The sequence below is a fragment of the Eptatretus burgeri genome, chromosome 8 (assembly GCF_056783735.1).
Source record: "Eptatretus burgeri isolate ZD-2024b chromosome 8, Ebu_testis_v1, whole genome shotgun sequence".
In the NCBI taxonomy this organism is placed as follows: Eukaryota; Metazoa; Chordata; class Myxini; order Myxiniformes; family Myxinidae; genus Eptatretus; species Eptatretus burgeri.
In genome coordinates this window covers 73,808,893-73,830,345 of record NC_140968.1, presented here as the reverse complement: position 1 = coordinate 73,830,345, position 21,453 = coordinate 73,808,893, and the positions used below count along the sequence as shown (strand labels likewise).

The 21,453-nt window shown below is 45.7% G+C and overlaps 1 protein-coding gene across 6 annotated transcripts in view; it reads right to left on the bottom strand.

Moving 5' to 3' along the window:
- BPTF (bromodomain PHD finger transcription factor) overlaps positions 1-20,118 on the bottom strand; it is a 232,626-nt gene extending 212,508 nt beyond the window's left edge. For 3 of the 6 annotated variants that reach the window (XM_085892601.1, XM_085892605.1, XM_085892603.1), the window contains exon 1: positions 7,634-8,230. In XM_085892601.1, the coding sequence (XP_085748727.1) occupies positions 7,634-8,039 (406 nt within the window). In that variant the 5' untranslated portion in view covers positions 8,040-8,230. Of the gene's footprint in view, positions 1-7,633; positions 8,232-19,834 lie in introns of those variants that run through there. The other 3 variants (XM_085892602.1, XM_085892604.1, XM_085892606.1) reach the window with 3 other exon arrangements.
- Between the last annotated feature and the right edge of the window lie 1,335 nt (positions 20,119-21,453).

The following is a 21,453-nucleotide window of genomic DNA, read 5'->3' as shown; positions in this document are numbered from 1 at the left end:
GCGAAGCCACGGGGCTGATATAAGCGACCGTGTTCGTCAGTCCAGTGAGTAGTAGAGTCGAGAGGGAACAGAGAGTGAAGACTTCGCGGGCGGTGGAGTTGGCAAGAAGGAGCTGGTCGTCGTGTGCGTTGGAGTCGGAGCGGAGGGGACGGAGCTGTGGAGAGGCGGCGAGGGCAGACGAGGGGGTGCTCGCGTCGTGCAGGGAGCTGCACCCCAGGGAGGCCGACAGCGCGACCTGGCCGAGGTGGAGACGCTCGTCGCGGGGCAATAAAAATCCTCTATACCCCGAGCATCAGCAACCCCCTCCTGTTTCCCCCCGCGCTGAGATAGTGCGACCAAGGGGGCCCCTTTCCCACCCCCTACCAGACACTGTCCGCGAGGCCCGCGGAGTTGAGGCACCATCGCCGCTCCGCGTCTCATCACCAGACGGGTAGGCCCGACCCGGTCTCGGCCTCAGGCCCGCCTCATCTTTGAGGGTGTTCTTTTTCTTTGCTTTGAGTGTATGTGTTGTCGGCGCCGTCTGTGAAGTAAAATTGTATAAGTGTTGCCGTGTGCTCGCGTAATCGGTATTAGATCTGCATTGTCGCATTTGCTTTTTGTGTAAAATTGCATTGTGTTTCTTCTTCTTTTCTATGTGCTTTTGGTGGAATTGAATATGTGTGCTTTCCGTTCATCGCGAATAAATGTGCTTTGTGTTGAACTGTTTCCCGCTTCGCTTCGTCATTTCTTTCATTGAATCCTCATCTTGCTTCACGTAAAGGGTTGGTAGTGGGCTGAATACGCCCGATAATTAATCGAACCGTCGAGGTCGACGAATAACACCGCTCGGTTATCCCGATAGTACGGAACGGGTCGCTTAAGTGGCCCGTGTCCGAAGTCGACCTGCGGCGAGGTGCGATCGCCCGGTCTACCCTCCGTGTGGGTACTTAGGTAGGTCGAATTTGGCGAGCAACCCGATCCCACACGGGGGCCGATTGGCTCGATTGCGGTGAGACCGAAAGGTCCACCCGTGACTGGTTCCCGGCGTTAGTCCGAGAGGGTCACGACTGGATTGTCCGTCCGGTGGGCGACGTGCCGCGATTCGAGTTACGTGGCCGTCAGCACGCCGGCGGGCGCGAAATCCGCAACAATATAAATGGTCAAACCAAGTATTAATCAAACTAAAGAGTGGAGAAAATCTCAGTCTTGGTATATAAATGGAAAACATAATGAATGTGAAAAATATCAAATAAGTCTTATTGAAAAAATAACAAAAACAAAGGTAAATAAAACAAATAAGCTAATCAATTTAAAAAGTAGTAAATTAGAGGATGTAAAGAAAAAAATGAATATCCTTGAATGGACTGAAAACTTTGATGGTTATCAATTGAACAATGAAAAAACAATTTACTATAATCTCAAAATGATATGTGGCTCAGGAGGTGGTCAAACAAGAGCATTAAGAGAAGTTTATCATTTTGTAATGGCACAAAAGGGGTATCTTAAAAAATATAAAGATTCAAATGTTTTGTTTTTCAATATTTTAGATGGGGATTATTGTGCAAAGAAAATTAAACTATTGAAGGAATTTGAGAATGAACAAATCTTTATAGGTTCAATGAGTGAGCTAAACAATATGCATCGGTTATTTGATAAAGAGTGTCCCGAGGGTTCGACGTTTGAGATATTTCTTTCGAATCACCTTTAACAAATCACATTACCACTTTAGTACTTGAACAAATCTTTATCTTATTGTATAGATTATTTGAAAAAAAAAAGTGTCCCCAGGTTAAAAGGGGAGACAAATAAATATACCTTGGGATAAAAAGGGGGTTTATTTTTAGGGAAAAAAATATGAATCGCTGAAAATCCCCCATTCATTTACATTGGGAAAAGTGAGCCAGAACCAGTATATTCACCCTACTTATAATGTAAAAACAAGTTTTAATCCTTCTTTATTGTTTTTCACATCAGATGATACAGTGAACATGGGCATCCTGCATTTGAATGGTCTTCCATCTTCAATGTTTTCTTAGATCCTCCTGGTCCGGGATTTATATTTATTTGCCCCCTGCCTACCGTTGTCTTTTCCATGGAACATCCGAAAACAAATCATATATAATTTCTAAAAAAATATATAATTTCTAAAAATTGAAATTATATTTATATTTATATTTCGACCTATCGACCCTACATTTTAGCTGAAGAATTGCGTAAACCAAGTTATAAAATAACTCAGGCCAAAGGAAGAAAAAACAGATGGATAGATTGGGGAAAGACAAAGAAGGATCACTGCAATGGCTAAAAAGAGCTCACCTCAATTGGAACGGAAAACTAATGCTAATAAATTTCCAACACCAAGGACAATACACTAATAGCTGTAAAAATATGGCAGGAGTGAGCTAATTGGAAAGGTGGAGGTTTTGCAAGGCAGAAAGAGAAAGCACGAGTCACATACTTTCGGGATGTAAAAAAAAAAACTTATGTCAGTACAGCTGTACACACAAAGGCACAACACGCTATGCAGTGTAATCCACTCTCATCTGCAGAAATTTAAATATCCCAGTTCCACAAAATTAATGGAAACATGAACCAAAAACAATCAATGAAAACAAGGACATAATGCTCACGTACGACCCGATGATCCCATCGAGCGTGAACAAAGACAACAAAGTACTGCGACCGATGATTCCATCGAGCGTTAACATAGAAAACAAACCACTGCAACCAGACATAGGACTCAGATATAAAAAGGAAAAAGGGCATTCTTAATTGAGGTTTCAGTACGCAGCGATTTTGGTCAAGACAACACAGAAATCACGAAAATGACCAAATATCAAGATCTCAAAAATGAAGTGAAAAGATCCTGGAAGCTGAAGAGCATCAACATTGTACTAGTGATAATTGGAGCAACGGGAATGATAAAGAAGAACCTAATGAAAGCAGATAGCAAACAGAGCTTATCGTCCATCCGAGGGACTGCACACTTTGTGAAACAATGCCCTGCCTGTGAAGCACCGAACTGGCGGTTTGTAGTCTGTATATAGTCGGGTCAGCAATCACACCCAGATTAGATGGCTCAAAGGCAAGTGCACCACTCTGCACCATCCCATCGGAGAAAGGATGAATCGCAAATAAACCCGATCGTTGGAGGAGATGAAAAAATAAGTCACACCACTTGTGACTCGTGAGGGAAATATGGCATGATGAATGCAATGAGATAACAATGTTCGACGCACACAATAGACCTTGATCAAACTGCACACTCACTAGAACTTGATCAAACTACAAACACACGAGACCTTCGTAAAACTTCACACTCATTAGACCTAAATCAAACTTCACACTGACTAGACTTTGATCAAACTTCACACTCACGCAACATTGATCAAACTTCATACTCACGAGACATTGATCAAACGACACCATCACGAGACCTTGATCAAAGTGCACATTCACGAGACCTTGATCAAACTACACAATCACTAGACCGTGATCAAACCACAAACTCATTAGATCTTGATCAAACTACACTCATGAGACCTTGTCAAACTACACACTCACGAGACCTTGTCAAACGACACATTCACGAGACCTTGATCAAACTACACACTCACGAGACCTTCGTCAAACTTCACACTCATTAGACCGAAATCAAACTTCACACTGACTAGACTTTGATCAAACTTCACACTCACGCGACATTGATCAAACTACACAATCACGAGACCTTGATCAAAGTGCACATTCACGAGACCTGGATCAAACTACACAATCACAAGACCGTGATCAAACTACATACTCATTAGACCTTGATCAAACTACTCATGAGACCTTGTCAAGCTACACACTCATGAGACCTTGTCAAACTACACACTCACGAGACCTTGATCAAACTTCACACTCACGAGACCGTGATCAAACTCCACACTCACTCGACCTTGATCAAACTTCACACTCACTCGACCATGATCAAACTTCACACTCACTCGACCTTGATCAAACTTCACACTCACTCGACCTTGATCAAACTTCACACTCACTCGACCTTGATCAAACTTCACACTCACTCGACCTTGATCAAACTTCACACTCACTCGACCTTGATCAAACTTCACACTCACCAGACCTTGATCAAATTACACACTCACGAGACCTTCGTCAAACTTCACACCCAATAGACCGAAATCAAACTATGCACACCCTAGATGTTGATCAAACTTCACACTCACTCGACCTTGATCAAATTTCACACTCACTCGACCTTGATCAAACTTCACACTCACCAGACCTTGATCAAATTACACACTCACGAGACCTTCGTCAAACTTCACACCCAATAGACCGAAATCGAACTATGCACACCCTAGATGTTGATCAAACTTCACACTCACGAGACCTTGATCAAAACACACACACACACACACACACACACACACACACACACACGACCATGATCAAACTTCACACTCACGAGACCTTGATTAAAACACACACACACGAGACCTTGATCAAACTTCACTCTCACGAGATCTTGATGAATCGACACACTCACGAGGCATTGATCAAACTTCACACTCACAAGACAAAGATCAAACTACCCACACGCTTAACCTTGATCAAATTACCCACTCATGAGACCTTGATCAAACTCCACACTCACAAGACATTGATCAAACTTCCCACACACTTAACCTTGATCAAACTACCCACTCACGAGACCTTGATCAAACTCCACACTCACAAGACATTGATCAAACTTCACACTCACAAGACATAGATCAAACAACCCACACACTTAATCTTGATCAAACTTCCCACACACTTAACCTTGATCAAACTACTCACTCACGAGACCTTGATCAAACTCCACACTCACAAGACATTGATCAAACTCCACACTCACAAGACATTGATCAAACTTCACACTCACAAGACATTGATCAAACTTCACACTCACAAGACATTGATCAAACTTCACACTCACAAGACATTGATCAAACTTCACACTCACAAGACATTGATCAAACTTCACACTCACAAGACATTGATCAAACTTCCCACACACTTAACCTTGATCAAACTACCCATTCACGAGACCTTGATCAAACTCCACACTAACAAGACCTTGATCAAACTACCTACAGACTTAACCTTGATCAAACTACCCACTCACTCGACCTTGATCAAACTTCACACTCACTCGACCTTGATCAAACTACAAACTCACAAGACCCTGATGAATCTACACACTCACGAGACCTTGATGAATCTACACACTCACGAGACATTGATGAAACTCCACACTCACAAGACATTGATCAAACTACGCACACACTTAACCTTGATCAAACTACCCACTCACGAGACCTTGATCAAACTCCACACTCACAAGACCTTGATCAAACTACCCACACACGAGACCTTGATCAAACTCCACACTCACAAGACCTTGATCAAACTCGCCACTCACGAGACCTAGATCAAACTCCCCACACACTCACAAGACCTTGATCAAACTACCCACTCACGAGACCTTGATCAAACTCCACACTCACAAGACCTTGATCAAACTACCCACTCATGAGACCTTGATCAAACTTCACACTCACTTGGCCTTGATCAAACTTCACACTCACTCGGCCTTGATCAAACTCCACACTCACAAGACCTTGATCAAACTACCTACTCACGAGACCTTGATCAAACTTCACACTCACTCGGCCTTGATCAAACTCGCCACTCACGAGACCTTGATCAAACTCCCCACACACTCACAAGACCTTGATCAAACTACCCACTCATGAGACCTTGATCAAACTCCACACTCACAAGACCTTGATCAAACTACCCACTCATGAGACCTTGATCAAACTTCACACTCACTCGGCCTTGATCAAACTTCACACTCACTCGGCCTTGATCAAACTCCACACTCACTCGGCCTTGATCAAACTCCACACTCACGAGACCTTGATCAAACTCCACACTAACAAGACCTTGATCAAACTACCCACACACTTAACCTTGATCAAACTACCCACTCACGAGGCCTTGATCAAACTCCACACTAACAAGATCTTGATCAAACTACCCACACATTTAACCTTGATGAAAGTACCCACTCACGAGACCTTGATCAAACGACCCACACACGAGACCTTGATCAAACTACCCACTCACGAGACCTTGATCAAACTACCCACTCACGAGACCTTGATCAAACTACACACTAACAAGACAAAGATCAAACTACCCACACACTTAACCTTGATCAAACTACACACGAACAAGACCTTGATCAAACTACACACGAACAATACCTTGATCAAACTACACACGAACAAGACCTTGATCAAACTACCCAAAAACTTAACCTTGATCAAACTACCCACACACTTAACCTTGATCAAACTACCCACTCACGAGACCTTGATCAAACTACCCACTCACGAGACCTTGATCAAACTACACACTAACAAGACTTTGATCAAACTACACACGAACAAGACCTTGATCAAACTACACACGAACAAGACCTTGATCAAACTATACACGAACAAGACCTTGACCAAACTACCCACACACTTAACCTTGATCAAACTACCCACACACTTAACCTTGATCAAACTACACACTAACAAGACCTTGATCAAACTGCAAGTCCAGGTACTGATACAAATATACATCCGACATATATATATATATATATATATATATATATATATATATATATATATATATATATATATATATATATATATATATATATATATATATATATATATATATATATATATATATACACACACACTAACAAGACAAAGATCAAACTACCCACACACTTAATGTGTGTATATGTGTGTATATATATATGTGTGTATATATATATATATATATATATATATATATATATATATATATATATATATATATATATATATATATATATATATGTATATATATATATGGCGGACAAAATGAATGTCCGTGTCTCTCACCACTCGATTATCCAGAATGTACATAATCCACAAGAGTACACGCACAATGATATCTTAATTTCCCAATCCGAGCTCGGACATGTATCACAGGTATCCCTTTCGAATGGATTTCAAGGACAATTGCAGACGATGGACAAAACGAGTTCCACTTACATGGGATTTCATCCTGGGATTCCAGCATCAGGAGATAGATGCTCAGATTGGAAGACAAAACCAAGACGACCAGTATTTTCATCATTCAATCCACAGATCCTCCCACTAAAGACAGATCCTCCAAAAAAATTGGTTACACACACACACACACACACACACACACACACACACACACACACACACACACACACACACACACACACACACACACACACACACACACACACACCACTTCGAGAAATGTCTCTTTCACTCACCAAAGGATCATCAGTGTGCCCCATTTCCCAGTGTGATCATCAGTGTGCCCCAGGAAAGACCTTCCTTTCCCTGTGGCTGGAAGTTACTTGGGGGTTCAATGTTTCAAATGAAACCATCACGCTGTGGATCCATAGCGCCGCGATCCGGACATCATTACCGGCAGAGCACTTAAGAACCAACAAGTTGGACCCAAATTACCACTTTGGGGTTAAACTTTGAACAATCGACGACCCGGCCCTTACTTGGTGTGCTGCTCGCATGGCTGCGGAAGCTGCTGTCGCTGTCGTAGCTGTGCTCTTCAACGGCTTCATCCAACACATCGACGTAGTCCAAGTCACGCTGGTAATCCGATTCGTAGTCCGCCAGAGTCTCATCATCCTCGTCCTCGTCCTCCTCCTCCACTTCATCCTCGTCCTCCCCGCTGCTGTCCCGCACCCCGGCCACTTTGGAAATCAGCTTCTTGGAGCGCAGTGCGGCCACCCTGCCCGTCCTGGTCGACTTGCGGGCTTGTGCGGCACCACCCCGCAACGGCAAGGAGCGGCCGCGGTGTCCCCGCGCCTTGAGCTCGACGGCGCCGCCAGCCGAGGCCGAGGCTTCTCCGAGGCCTAGTATGAGCGGCTTCGGCGGCCTGCCCCGGCGGCCCTTCATGGCTGCGAGCACCTCCGGCTCGGCGGTTCTTTTGGGGAGCCCTGTGAAAGAAGACGGGCGGGGCTGATTGGGTTTGGGAAGCGCCAGACGCGCGCGTTGCAACGGGAGGTTGAGGCGGCGTCTGGGTCGCGGCGCCTAGCGCTCGCACACAGCGGGCGCCATGTTGGACTCGCCGCGCGCGGTCACGTGACACGCCGTCCATGCACCTCGCGCGCGATTCGGAAGCACGAGCTCCGGAACAGTGCGCGAGGAGAGTTTCGGGACGCGCAGCACGCGGGGACATGGTCTGGGAGACAGCACGCACGGACACGGACTGCGACACAGCACGCACGGACACGGACTGTGACATGACACAGCACGCACGGACACGGACTGCGACACAGCACGCACGGACACGGACTGTGACATGACACAGCACGCACGGACACGGACTGCGACACAGCACGCACGGACACGGACTGCGACATGACACAGCACGTACGGACATGGACTGCGACACAGCACGCACGGACACGGACTGTGACATGACACAGCACGCACGGACACGGACTGCGACACAGCACGCACGGACACGGACTGTGACATGACACAGCACGTACGGACATGGACTGCGACACAGCACGCACGGACACGGACTGCGACACAGCACGCACGGACACGGACTGCGACACAGCACGCACGGACACGGACTGCGACACAGCACGCACGGACAGCGACACAGCACGCACCGACAGCGACACAGCACGCACGGACACGGACTGCGACACAGCACGCACGGACACAGACTGCGACACAGCACGCATGGACTGCGACACAGCACGCATGGACTGCGACACAGCACGCACGGACACAGACTGCGACACAGCACGCATGGACTGCGACACAGCACGCACGGACTGCGACACAGCACGCACGGACTGCGACACAGCACGCACGGACTGCGACACAGCACGCACGGACTGCGACACAGCACGCACGGACTGCGACACAGCACGCACGGACACGGACTGCGACACAGCACGCACGGACACGGACTGCGACACAGCACGCAAATAAGTAATCCGCGATATGCAGCGTGCAGAAATGCAAAGCACAGAAAGAGAGAGAGAGACGGAGACACTCGATTCGGGACACATAACACGCAAGGACACAGTCCGGGATGTACAGCACGTGGGAATACACAGCATACATGGGCACGGTGTGGAACATTCAGCACACAGGGGGAGTAAGGTCGAATACGCAGTACGCGGAGCACGGTCCCGAATGTGCAGCACGCTGAAACACTGGGGACGTACACGTACAGCACTGGGGAAGGGATTGAAATCAGCACGTAGGGACACAAAAACGGTCTCAGATGCACAGCACGCGGGGCGGCCTTGAGATGTACAACACTGAAGGGACACAAAGAACGCTGGGACACAGCAGGCAGGGACACGGTTGGGGACATAAAGCACGTAGGGACACAGCACGCGAGGAAAAGGATTGGAAAGCACAGCACGTGGGGAAAGGGACTCGGACACATAACACGCAAGGAGAAGGATTGAGTTGCACAACAGGTGGGCAAATGATTGGGACGCACAGCACGTGGGGAAAGGGATTGGGATGCACAGCACGCAGGGAAAAGGATTGGGTCGCATAACAGGTTGGCCAAATGATTGGGATGCACAGCACGTGGGGAAAGGGATTGGGATGCACAGCACACAGGGAAAAGGATTGGGTCGCACAACAGGTGGGCAAAATGATTGGGACGCACAGCAGGTGGGCATAATAATTGGGATGCACAGCATGCAGGGAAAAGGATTGGGTCGCACAACAGGTGGGCAAAATGATTTGGACGCACAGCAGGTGGGCATAATGATTGGGATGCATGGCACGTGGGGAAAGGGATAGAGATGCACAGCTTGTGGAGAAAAGGATTGGGATGCACAGCAGGTGGGCAAAATTATTGGGAAGCACAGCAGACGGGCAAAATGATTGGAGCGCACAACACACAGGGAAAGGGATTGGGACGCACAACACACAGGGAAAGGGATTGGGACGAACAAGCATGTGGGGAAAATGATTGGAGCGCACAGTACGTGGGCAAAGGGATTGGGACGCACAGCAGGCACGTGGAAAAAATGAGTGGAATGCACAGCGGGCATGCGGGAAAAATGATTGGGATGCACAGCAAGCATGCAGGAAAAATGATTGGGATGCACAGCAGGCATGCAGGAAAAATGATTGGGATGCACAGCAGGCATGCAGGAAAAATGATTGGGATGCACAGCAGGCATGCAGGAAAAATGATTGGGATGCACAGCAGGCACATGGTCAAAATGATTGGGATGCATAGCAGTTGGGAAAGATGATTGGGATGCACAGCACGTGGGGAAAGGGATTGGGACGCACAGCATGCGGGGAAAGGGATTGGGACGCACAGCATGCGGGGAAAAGGATTGGGACGCACAACACGCGGGGAAGACTCGCACCTACTGCCCGAGAACTGCACAATACCACCCATTCATATTTACCTTCACAAACCATGGTCTTTAACTCTATTGTGTCTACAATGTAACATGTCACACAATTTATGACTCACAATGCTAGAAATTATGAAAATACAAGTGTATTATGCCAATATGCCAGCCTTGTGGTGAACTAATGGAATAAGGTACTTGTGCAGATATCCTTCAGTAAGCTCGGTTTACATTGATAGCTTTCACCAGGAAAATATAATGCAATGGTCATTCTTAGGTGGTTATTCTTGATATCTCTTATTATGATATTCATAAACTACAACCACAAAGGTTGTATGGCATCAATTCCTCCCATGTTGTGGCATCAGCTGGGGGAAGTTTTGTGTGCCCAAGTCTGCCAAGAGGAATTTCAGACAAGCTGTTGGTGTACACAATCGCCTCCTCTTTGTCAACGACACAACAGTGTCTTCAACGTCCGTAGGCGATTGCTAACACAAAGGATGATCGGCATAACGGTCCCTTCTGACTCTTCGTGTGCAAAATCACAGGGCAGTCGTTTATGGAGAGATCCAATTCCATTGGAAATCGAACCCACAACGAGAAAATCAGAGCTGATAAAGTTCCTTTTGAGCGCTGAAACTAATCTTTCTTTATAGAATAGGCAATTGTAACTGAGGTTCAAGAACTAATTCCATCTGCTGGCTGCATCATCACGTAAGTGTAGCTCAGCCAATGACGGGTGGTGCCCCATTGTGGTGGGAGTACCTGACATAAACCCATAGTTTGGAGTGTCTGGCTACTGGTAGCAGTCCATAAATGCACACTGTTAATCTGTTATCCCAGGGGAGATGCACACGCTGAGCACAACTTTGTTGTGTTGGTGAGGATGGCCTCTTCAAAATGGTTCAAGGAATAAGAAGGAATAAGTGGAACTGAAAGAACTGATGGGACAAAAAGGGAAGGAGTTTATTGAAGAGATGAAAGTAAAATGAAAAATCACTCATAGAGTGACACTTGGGAAACAGAATGAAGTAGTGGTTGAATTCAGTGAGCTTGTACGCAAATGCTCTTCAAAGTTGAAGTCAATTGGATGAAAATTGAGGATTTTAGAAGTTTGAAAAAGTTGTTGACCTTTGGCCTATGATGACCTTTTGACCTCAAAAATCAATAGGATTCTGTCAGACCACCAACTCCACCTTTTGGTTAAATTTTGTGAAGATCGGTTTAAAATTGTGACCCATAGGCAATTAAAAGTGAGTGGACAGATAAACAAACAAATGAAAAATCACTCTTCGAGTGACACTTGGCGAAACGGAACAGCACTCGGTAGAACGCATACCTCCGCCAGGCCGAACAGTTTACATTTTGGATCCCACTGATAGGCCGGATCTGAATCCGGACCTGAACCAAAATCGAATCGGCTTGTTCTTGTCACCTAACCAACTCTTCCACTTAGTTTTGTCGGAACTCGTCCACAACTTTTTGAGATATCCTGCGACGCATAGTTTTTGGCCCCATCTCTCAATGGTGACGAATCAGTTAAAAATGAAATAATTCTCGTGTCCAGATCTGCATTTGGATCTTCACCAAAAATTGAATCAATTCTTCCTAGTGGCACTCCCAGCCTGTCCACCAAGTTTCGTCTCGGAATCCGTCCATAACCTTTTGAGATATTGTTGCTATATTTCGTTTTTGGCCCAATCTCTCAATGGTGAAGAATCACTTAAGAAATTCTCAGATCCAGATCCGGATCCGGATTCGGATCTTCACCAAAATTTAGCGCTGCTGTCCTTGGCCGGTCATGTGCATGCACAAAAGAATTTCAGAACGATTGCTTGAAAACTGTGGCCAAAAATCGTGTGACAAACAAACAGACAAACCCAACCGACCAACATACTTGTCAAAAAAAATAATTTTTTTGCCAAGTAATTAGTAGCATTGGGATGGATATCGTGTAAATGAGCGATGGGAACGATCAAAATGTGAAATATTGTATTGTGCTTGAATTTATATCAACATCGACGTCCAAATGCAAGGAAACCTTCGGTCACTCTTGAGATGTTGGCGAAAATGGAATCAACCCGTGCAAGGCACAAGAAGTCAAACAACTAATTGAGATGAGTTAGAAACAAGGCACCAGTTTTTGGTTCAGTGTACAGTTTTGGTGAACACATCTGAAGAAGAATGTAGCTGCCATATAGCGGGTTCAGGGTAGAGCGACGAGATTCATTCCAGAGCTCGCTAGACTGGGCTGTGAAGAGTGGATGAAGGAAACGGTGCATGATATGATTAAAAAGAGGTGATTATCAGGGGACTTCATCGAGATGTTCAAGATGATGAAAGGTATAGTCAAAATAATTGGAGAAGAGTTTTTCTGTAAAATGAACCAGGGGTCACAGCCAGAGAAGAAGGACGAGGAGAGTTGAGACGGTAGTAAGGCAGCGGTCTTTCAGTTAAACAGAGGTTAATGCATGGAAAGGTCTCCCTTGAAAGGTTAGTGGCACCAGAAAGGGTAGATAAGTTTAAATTGGAATTAGATAGGTAACTACAAGCATTGGAAATAGAGGGGTATAGGGATGTTGGCAAGACAGGTAGCTTACATGTGGATGGGTAATGGTATACAAGTGTAGTGATTGTGAGGTCCGTCATCATCACGTGCTCCCCCACCCGCTTCATTTCCCCCAAAAATACGTACAGGTATAGTATTTATAACAATAAAAATCGGTTTAATTTAGATATAATTTTGGCATATATGGCACCTCCCCCCATTGAGATTGAGACTGTGGCATGAGACGGATTTGTTTGGTGTGGTGTTGGTGTAGCACAGCCATGATGGGCCAAATGGCCTCATCCTGGATCAAAGTCCCTTGCTATTCATTACGGCAAGAGAAGAGTGGTGGAAAGAACAGTGTGAAGACTTGAAAGATTTGGACAGACGTGGTAAATCAGATCTTACGTGCGAAAAGGTGCGAGTTGGTCGGCGAAAGGAAAAGGGAGGCATTCTCAAGCATTCAACATTATTGCGATGTCCCACGAGGAGGCCAAAGCACAAAGCCTGTTGTTATCAAATAGTAAATGGGTCGGTGCCTCTGTTTTACACCACCTTTCCTCTACTCAAGCCCCCTCAGTTATTTCAGTAACCAACTACTGGTTAAAACCCCCAAAACATAAGATTACTGCACACCTCAACTCTTTTGTTCCGATTTTTTTTTTTTTTTTTTTGCCCGCTTGTGCAACCGCCTTCTGAGGATGTTCAATCCCACCCTTCCCTCCAGGGCTTCAATTTGGTTGGATTGTCGGACCCCACAAATTCGCGGGGGATACATGATTGAAAAATGATGCGAATGTTGGGGCATTTTTTTTTTTTTTAACACGGTCAAGGCTCGTGGAAGAGCGATTACACAAAACAAATCAGGACACAACATAGCAAAGGGAACAACAGGAGAAAGGGGAAACAACAACAGCAGGGAGGAGTGAGAAAGTAGTTGGAGACAGACAAACAAGGGATGCAGGTAACGATGAGGGTTAAGGGAGAACGCAAAAGGTGGACAATGTGGATACAGAAGCAAAATTATTTTTGGCCAGTTTGTGATTTTGTTAAGATCTGAGGAGAGGGAAGAGGCTGCTGCCTGTCTGTCGGAAGGATGAGAGATGTCATGGCAGAAAGTGGAGTCATCAGCAAAGAGATAAAGAGGATGTTCCAGAGAGTCAGTAAGATCATTGATGAAGATTAGGAATAATATAGGGCTTTGAACACTGCCTTGGTGTACTCCAGCCTTGACAGGGAGAGGAGATGAAAGGGTTCCATTGAGAGCCACACACTGTCTACAAGAGAGGAGGAAGTCAGTCATCCAAGACTGTAGCTGGCCTTGGATTCCATTGGCAGACAGTTTGTTGAGTAAGGCAGGATGCCAGATCGTATGTATCAAAAGCTCTTGATATGTCCAGAGAGACGGCCCTGATCTCATGTCTGATATTGAGGGCCTCCACCATTGTTGGGAGAGTCGAAGCAGCATGTCCAAGGTAGAGTGACGAGGTATGAATCCGAATTGAGGATCTGAGATGAGGCTGTTGGAGAAAAGGAATGATTTTATATCAACTGCAATGATGGATTCCATGACCTTGCTGATTGGAAGTACACCAAGCTCAATGGGCTGTCGTTGAGGGGATCCGTTTTTGCTCCTTTTTTATGTAATTCTTTGATGTTGGCTGATTTCCAATTTTCCAGGTGGATTTAGGAGACCAGTCTTGGAGTGTAAAAAAAAACCGTGAATACGCGAAGTGCAAATGTTGAAGCAGGTCACACTTTATGACCGCGAATACACGAGGTCCGCGAATTGCGAATCTACCAATGGCAGGGTCCAGCAGTAGACCAACATCTCACGTCATTCTCCGTCCTAACTTGTGATTCGTCCTCTCATCTCTCTCCTCTTTTCCTCTTCATCCATTCCCATCTGTCACATCCCTCATCCATGAGCCACGATATGGGATGGAATACAAGCATCATGAGTAAAGAAAGGGAGCTTTTAACAGAGTCTGAAATAATGAAAAGGAGATGGAAGGAGTATGTTGAGGAATTACGTGACAGGAAAGATAAGTGTCGAAGATTACAGATAAAAGATATGAATGAAGTTGCAATTGAAGACCTTGGTGAAGATCTGGTTTGGAATGAAGATGACATTTGTGGTGAGTTGAGAACGAAGAAAGCAGGAGTGGATAACATCCAATTTGAGATGATCAAGAAACATGGGGATAAGGTCACTAATTCAATCATTGGGATTTGTAAAATGATGTGAGAGAGGGGAATAGTTTGAGGAGTCAACAAAAGCTATAACAATCGCAATTGTGGAGAACAAAAGCTCAGATACTTGTTGGATTTGTGGATTATGAAAAGTTCTTCGATCGAGTGACTTAAAGCAGATTGATGGAAGTGTTTGAGTGGGTACAATTCATTGAAGGGATCGGATATTGATAGGTCATGTGTTTGGGGTTCAGACAGCTATAAATAAGAGGGGATGGTGGCGAATCGGAACCAGGGATAATTATCAGACGAGGAGTACGTCAAGACCATTTCGAGCCGGTCACCTATCCTTTTCAATAGGCACGTGGAGGCATTAGTGAAGGAAACTTTAGATGGTGTGGAAGAAGGCATTAAGGTTGGTAAAGGCTGTCAAATTTGAGGAAGACCAAGCCATTTTAGCAGATATGGAGCAAAGGTGGATGGAAGTTATGAACAGTGTGAAAAGAATGTGCCCTGATAAACGTGAAGAAGACCAAGATCACGAGAACTTCACGGAATGTTGGCAAGAACTTGAGGATTTGTGCGCAGGGAAACTAGTTTGAACATGTAAAAATATTGAGGGAGTGTGTGGGGAGAGGGTGGGAGACAACATGCAGGGATGAAGAGACGGGTTGCAATGTGAAGGAGGGTCAGTAGGAGGAAGGAATCCTTGAGGAGCTTCAATAAACAGCTGAAGAAGAAAAAGGTGAACACTTTGTAATTTGTCACAGATTTGGATGCTTATAAAACAGGAAGCCAAGAGATTAGAATCTTTGGAAATGTGGGCTAATTGGCGAATAATAGAAGGGATCCCAAGAGTTGATCGCATGAAGAACAACAACGGCACTCAGTAGAGCGCATACCTCCATGAGGCTGAACATTTTGTATCCCACCGATAGGCTGGATCTGCATCTGGGCCTGAACTAAGATCTAATCGGCTTGTTCTTTTCACCGACCCAACCTGCCCACCAAGTTTCGTCCGAATCCGTCCATAATTTTGGAGACATCCTGTTCACAGACAAACAGGGATGAAAAAAACATAACCTCCGTCCACCTTTGATGGCAGAGGTAACTTGAGCGGCACTCAGTAGCGCATACCTCCACCAGGTTGAACAGTTTACATTTTGTATCCCAATGATAGGCTGGAATGGATCCGGACCTGAACTAAGATCTAATCAGCTTGTTCTTATCACCAAACCAACTCATCCACTTAGTTTCGTCATAATCCGTCCATAATTACCTCCATCACCGAAGGTGGAGGAGGTTATGTTTTCACCCCTTTCTCTCTGTTTGTCTGTCTGTTTGTGTACAGGATATCTCAAAAAGCAGTGGCCGGATTCGGATGAAACTTGGTGGACAGGTTGGGTGTGTGACAAGGAAGAATTGATTCGATTTTTGGTGAAGATCTGGATCCGGATCAGACTACTGGAATTTTTTAAGTGATTCTTCACCATTGAGAGATAGGGCTAAAAAATTATATATAGAATGATATCTCACAAAGTTGTGGACGGATCCGGACGAAACTTGGTGGACTGGTTGGGCATGTTGCAAGGACGAAATTATTTGATTTTGGTGAAGATCCGAATCAGGATCTGTATACGAGAATTATTTAATTTTAAAGTCATTCTTCACCATTGAGAGATGGGACCAAACACGATATAGTACTGTATGGCATATTTCAAAATTGTATTGGACCTGATATGTTCTCGTGGATCAGGCATTACATGGCCGAGGTACGCACTCTACCGAGTGCCCTTCTAGTTTTTTTTTTTTTTAAGATATCGTACTACATATCATTTTAATACCTGGTGTTGGCTTAATGATTAGGGGTGGCTGGCTTGGGATCCTAAGATCCTGAGTTCAAATCCTGCTTTTCAATGAATTAATACCTGGTGGGGTTGACTCAGCCTGTCACTCAACCTGTCATCCTTGGCCACTGAATTAAAACCAGGTGGTTGAGGTCAGTAAAATGAGTACCAGCTTGCTGAGATGATTGAGCCATTTGAGTATCCTACGTCAGAGTGGTGCTCCATCCAGGATTGTGCCCAATGGCCAAGGAGACTGCTCCAAGCAGCACCGATGCTCTGAACAGGGTATGGTCCCAATGGATGGATGGATATCATTTTAGCCCGATCTCTCAATGATGAAGAATCGGTTTTGAAAAATTATTGTATACAGATCTTGATCTTTATAATGCTCATCATGCACCCAACCTGTCCACTGGGTTTCGTCTGAATCTGTCCGTAACTTTTTGAGATATCATACTGTATATCGTTTTGGCACCATCTCAACCGCGAAGAATCACGAGGGAAATTAGAAATAAATTGTCGTATCCGGATCCGGATCTTCACCAAAACCTAAATGATTTGTGCTGGTCATATACCCAACCTTTCCTCCAGGTTTCGCCCGAATCCGTCCACCACTTTTTGAGATATCCAGGCTTTCGGTGGTGGAGGTAACAATGTGGTGTTGGAGATGGTTCAAGGAAGGTGTTTTGCGGAAATGATTCGGAGAAGCAAAAATATTGGATAGGGACATGTATCGAGAGGTGAATGTTTGTTTGAAAGATGTGATTGAAGGAAGGACGAAAGGTAAGAGGTTTGCAAGAAGACCGAGAGTTGTGACGTGAGATCGGTTGAAATGTGGCCTCAACTCAAGCTTGAAGATCAAGGTGTACAATCGGGACGTTTGGTGTCAACGGGGACTGTGAACCTCCCAGTAGGTAGGCAGAGGACCGGTGAGACCGGCTCACAGGTAAAGCACCGTGGGATCTTGAACGTCCACGAGCGAGGCCACCAGATGCAAAGCAACCCAAGACGGCATGCTCTATCACACAGCGCCCCCCTGCTAGCATTAATCGTCTTTCCAGTGTGAACAGTCACAGCTTTTGGATTTTTGAAGTCCCTCGATCATCAAGACCATGTCCATGCGAGTTGCCCCACCCCCTCCCACAGCCCGTCACGAGAACGAGACCCCGAACTAACAACTTCATCAAGCAATTTCTGCGCAATTAGCACCACTTATGCTCCCCCTCCCTGTGGACGTGAAGGACGTTCGAAGCCCTCATTAAAGGTCTCAGGGAAACAGGTGACCGCACACACCGCCACACCATCCTCCGAGTGCCCAACATTTGTGAGGGACACGTACTTTGGCAAAACGATGGATATTCCATGAAGCAGGAGAGAAATATCGGTAACAAACGGCCATTCATGAGTGGAATGTTTGGAACAGCGAGACTTCCTCGAACGGACAATTGTCGTCACTAACGAGCGAACACACACACACTACACACACCACACACACACTACACACACTGACACACACACACACACACACACACACACCACACCACACACACACACATACACACCACACCACACACACCGACACACACACCATACACACACTACACCACACCACACACATACACACAAAGACACATACCACACACATACTACACCACACCACACACATACACATACCACACAACACCACACCACACACACACACTACACCACACACACTACACCACACACACTACACCACACACACACCGACACATACACACACCGACACACACATACCACACATACACACACCACACACACACACTACACCACAAACACACACACTACACCACACACACACACATATACACACACTGACATACACACATATCACACCACACACACACACACACACCGACACACTCACCACACTACACCACACACACCGACACACACCACACCACACACATTACACCACACCACACACATTACACCACACACATTACACCACACCACACACACCACACCACCACACACACATCACACCACCACACACACACTACACCACACGACACCACACACACACTACACCACACGACACCACACACATACACACTACACCACACCACACACTACACCACACCACACACATACACACTACACCACACCACACACTACACCACACATACCACACCACACACATACACACACACATACCACACACACACTACACCACACGACACCACACACACACTACACACTACACCACACCACACACTACACACCACACACATACACACACACATACCACACACACACTACACACACACATACCACACACACTACACCACACGACACCACACACACACTACACCACACGACACCACACACATACACACTACACCACACCACACACACACTACACCACACACACTACACCACACCACACACACTACACCACACACACACTACACCACACCACACACACCGACACATACACACACATACCACACACATACACACACCACACCACACACACATACCACACCACACACATACACACACATACCACACCACACACATACACACACACACACTACACCACACACACACACACTACACCACACACACTCATACACGACACACACACACCACACCACACACATACACACGTGTCGGATTGACGGACCGACGGACCGACGGACGACGAGTCGGTGCGGTCGATAATAAACATGGGATCCCGTGTGTCGGTGCCGTGTGGTGCGTTACCTGCTGGCTCGGTGCCAAGGGGGTCACGGTACACCTTCCAGCCGGTGATCTGTGAGGCGGTGAGGGGCAGCGGGTTCCGGGGTGATTATTCAAATGATTATTATTTGTTTCTCTCGAGCTCCGACGCTCCGGGTAAAGATGGTTCCGTCCTGGCACTCTTTCTTTTCTTTTATTTTTTTTTCTTTTTTTGGGCCTTGTGACTTTCCAGCCGACCGAGGCCGAGGGTCGTGATCGCCTTCCCCCGGCTCCACCACTCGGCCCGACAGCACTGGCCACGCGGGTCGCAGCACCCGGTCTCGGTGGGATCGTGACTCGAAGTACGAGCGACGGACCGAGGGGGCGAGAGCGGGCCCAGGCTCGTGGACGAGTGAGGCTGAGCGAAATGCGCGTCCTCCAGCTGTTCCGCCAGCTGTTCGCGGGACATCATCACCCGTCGATCTATTCGGAGCGGACGCTTTGTCCGGCTCTTATGGTTGCGCTTGGCGCCACTCACTGTGTTTTAATGTTTTCCTTTCATTTGTGCAGCTTTCATTTCCGGATCAACCATTTACACCCCTCCCCTTTACCTCTCCGGTTCCTTCGTGGCGTTTCCCGCCATCTAGCGGTTGCGTTCCGCTCCTCCAAGTGCACCGTCAATTTATAATCTTGTAAATCGAGGATACTGAGCACAATACAAGTGTGAAACGAGTTTGTACATTAATATATACAGATAAAAACAAGCTCCAATGAGCCTAGATCCTCGTCCTCTTGATGATGACGTCATAAAAACGAATATGACGTCATTGTGATGTATCAGGTTTGCGATAAATTATCTGTGCTGATGCCCGGCTTGATTCCCGCAAACAAAATTTAAACAGCTTGCCTAGTTTCGGAGATAATGGTATAGGCGATTTCCATTAGCGGCGATATTATGACGTCAACTTTTTTTCGAGGAAGAATTTCCAAAATCGGAGATGGTTACTGCCTGTGCGTGGGCTTTCTGTATATACATGGCAAGTTTCACGAAGATCCGATGAAAACTCTGGGTTGTGAAACAAAAAATGTCAAAAATAGGAATGACGTCATAAAAATTGATATGACGTCATAGTGATGTATCATATGTGGGGTAATTAATCTCTGCTAATGCCCTGTTCGATTCCCGCAAACAGAATACAAAAAGCTTGCAGAGTTTGAGAATGTTTTAGGCGATTTCCATTTAGCGGAGATATTTTTACGTCATAACTTTTTTTCTCTCGGAGGAATTTCCAAAATCGGAGATGGTTACTGTCTGCGCGGGGTATTTTTACATATATATGCCAAGTTTCAGGAAGTTTCGATGAAAACTGGAGGCTGTGAAACAAAAAAGTCCACAAGAAGAAGAAGAACAACAACAACGTGAGTAAGACTTAGAGATCCTCCACGAGGATCTAATTATACATGAAAGGATTAATGGCGTCTGTCTTTGCCAACCTGAAACACGGAAACACTCCGAGAGAAAAGAAATGAAGTAACAGTTACCTCATGTTATCCAAGCCGATGAGAAAATTTATATATTTTTTTCATTCAGACAAAAAAATTGATCCTGGGCGGTGTATAAGGCATTTTTTCGCTCCCAATGTTTTTTTGTTTTTGGCAGCGTC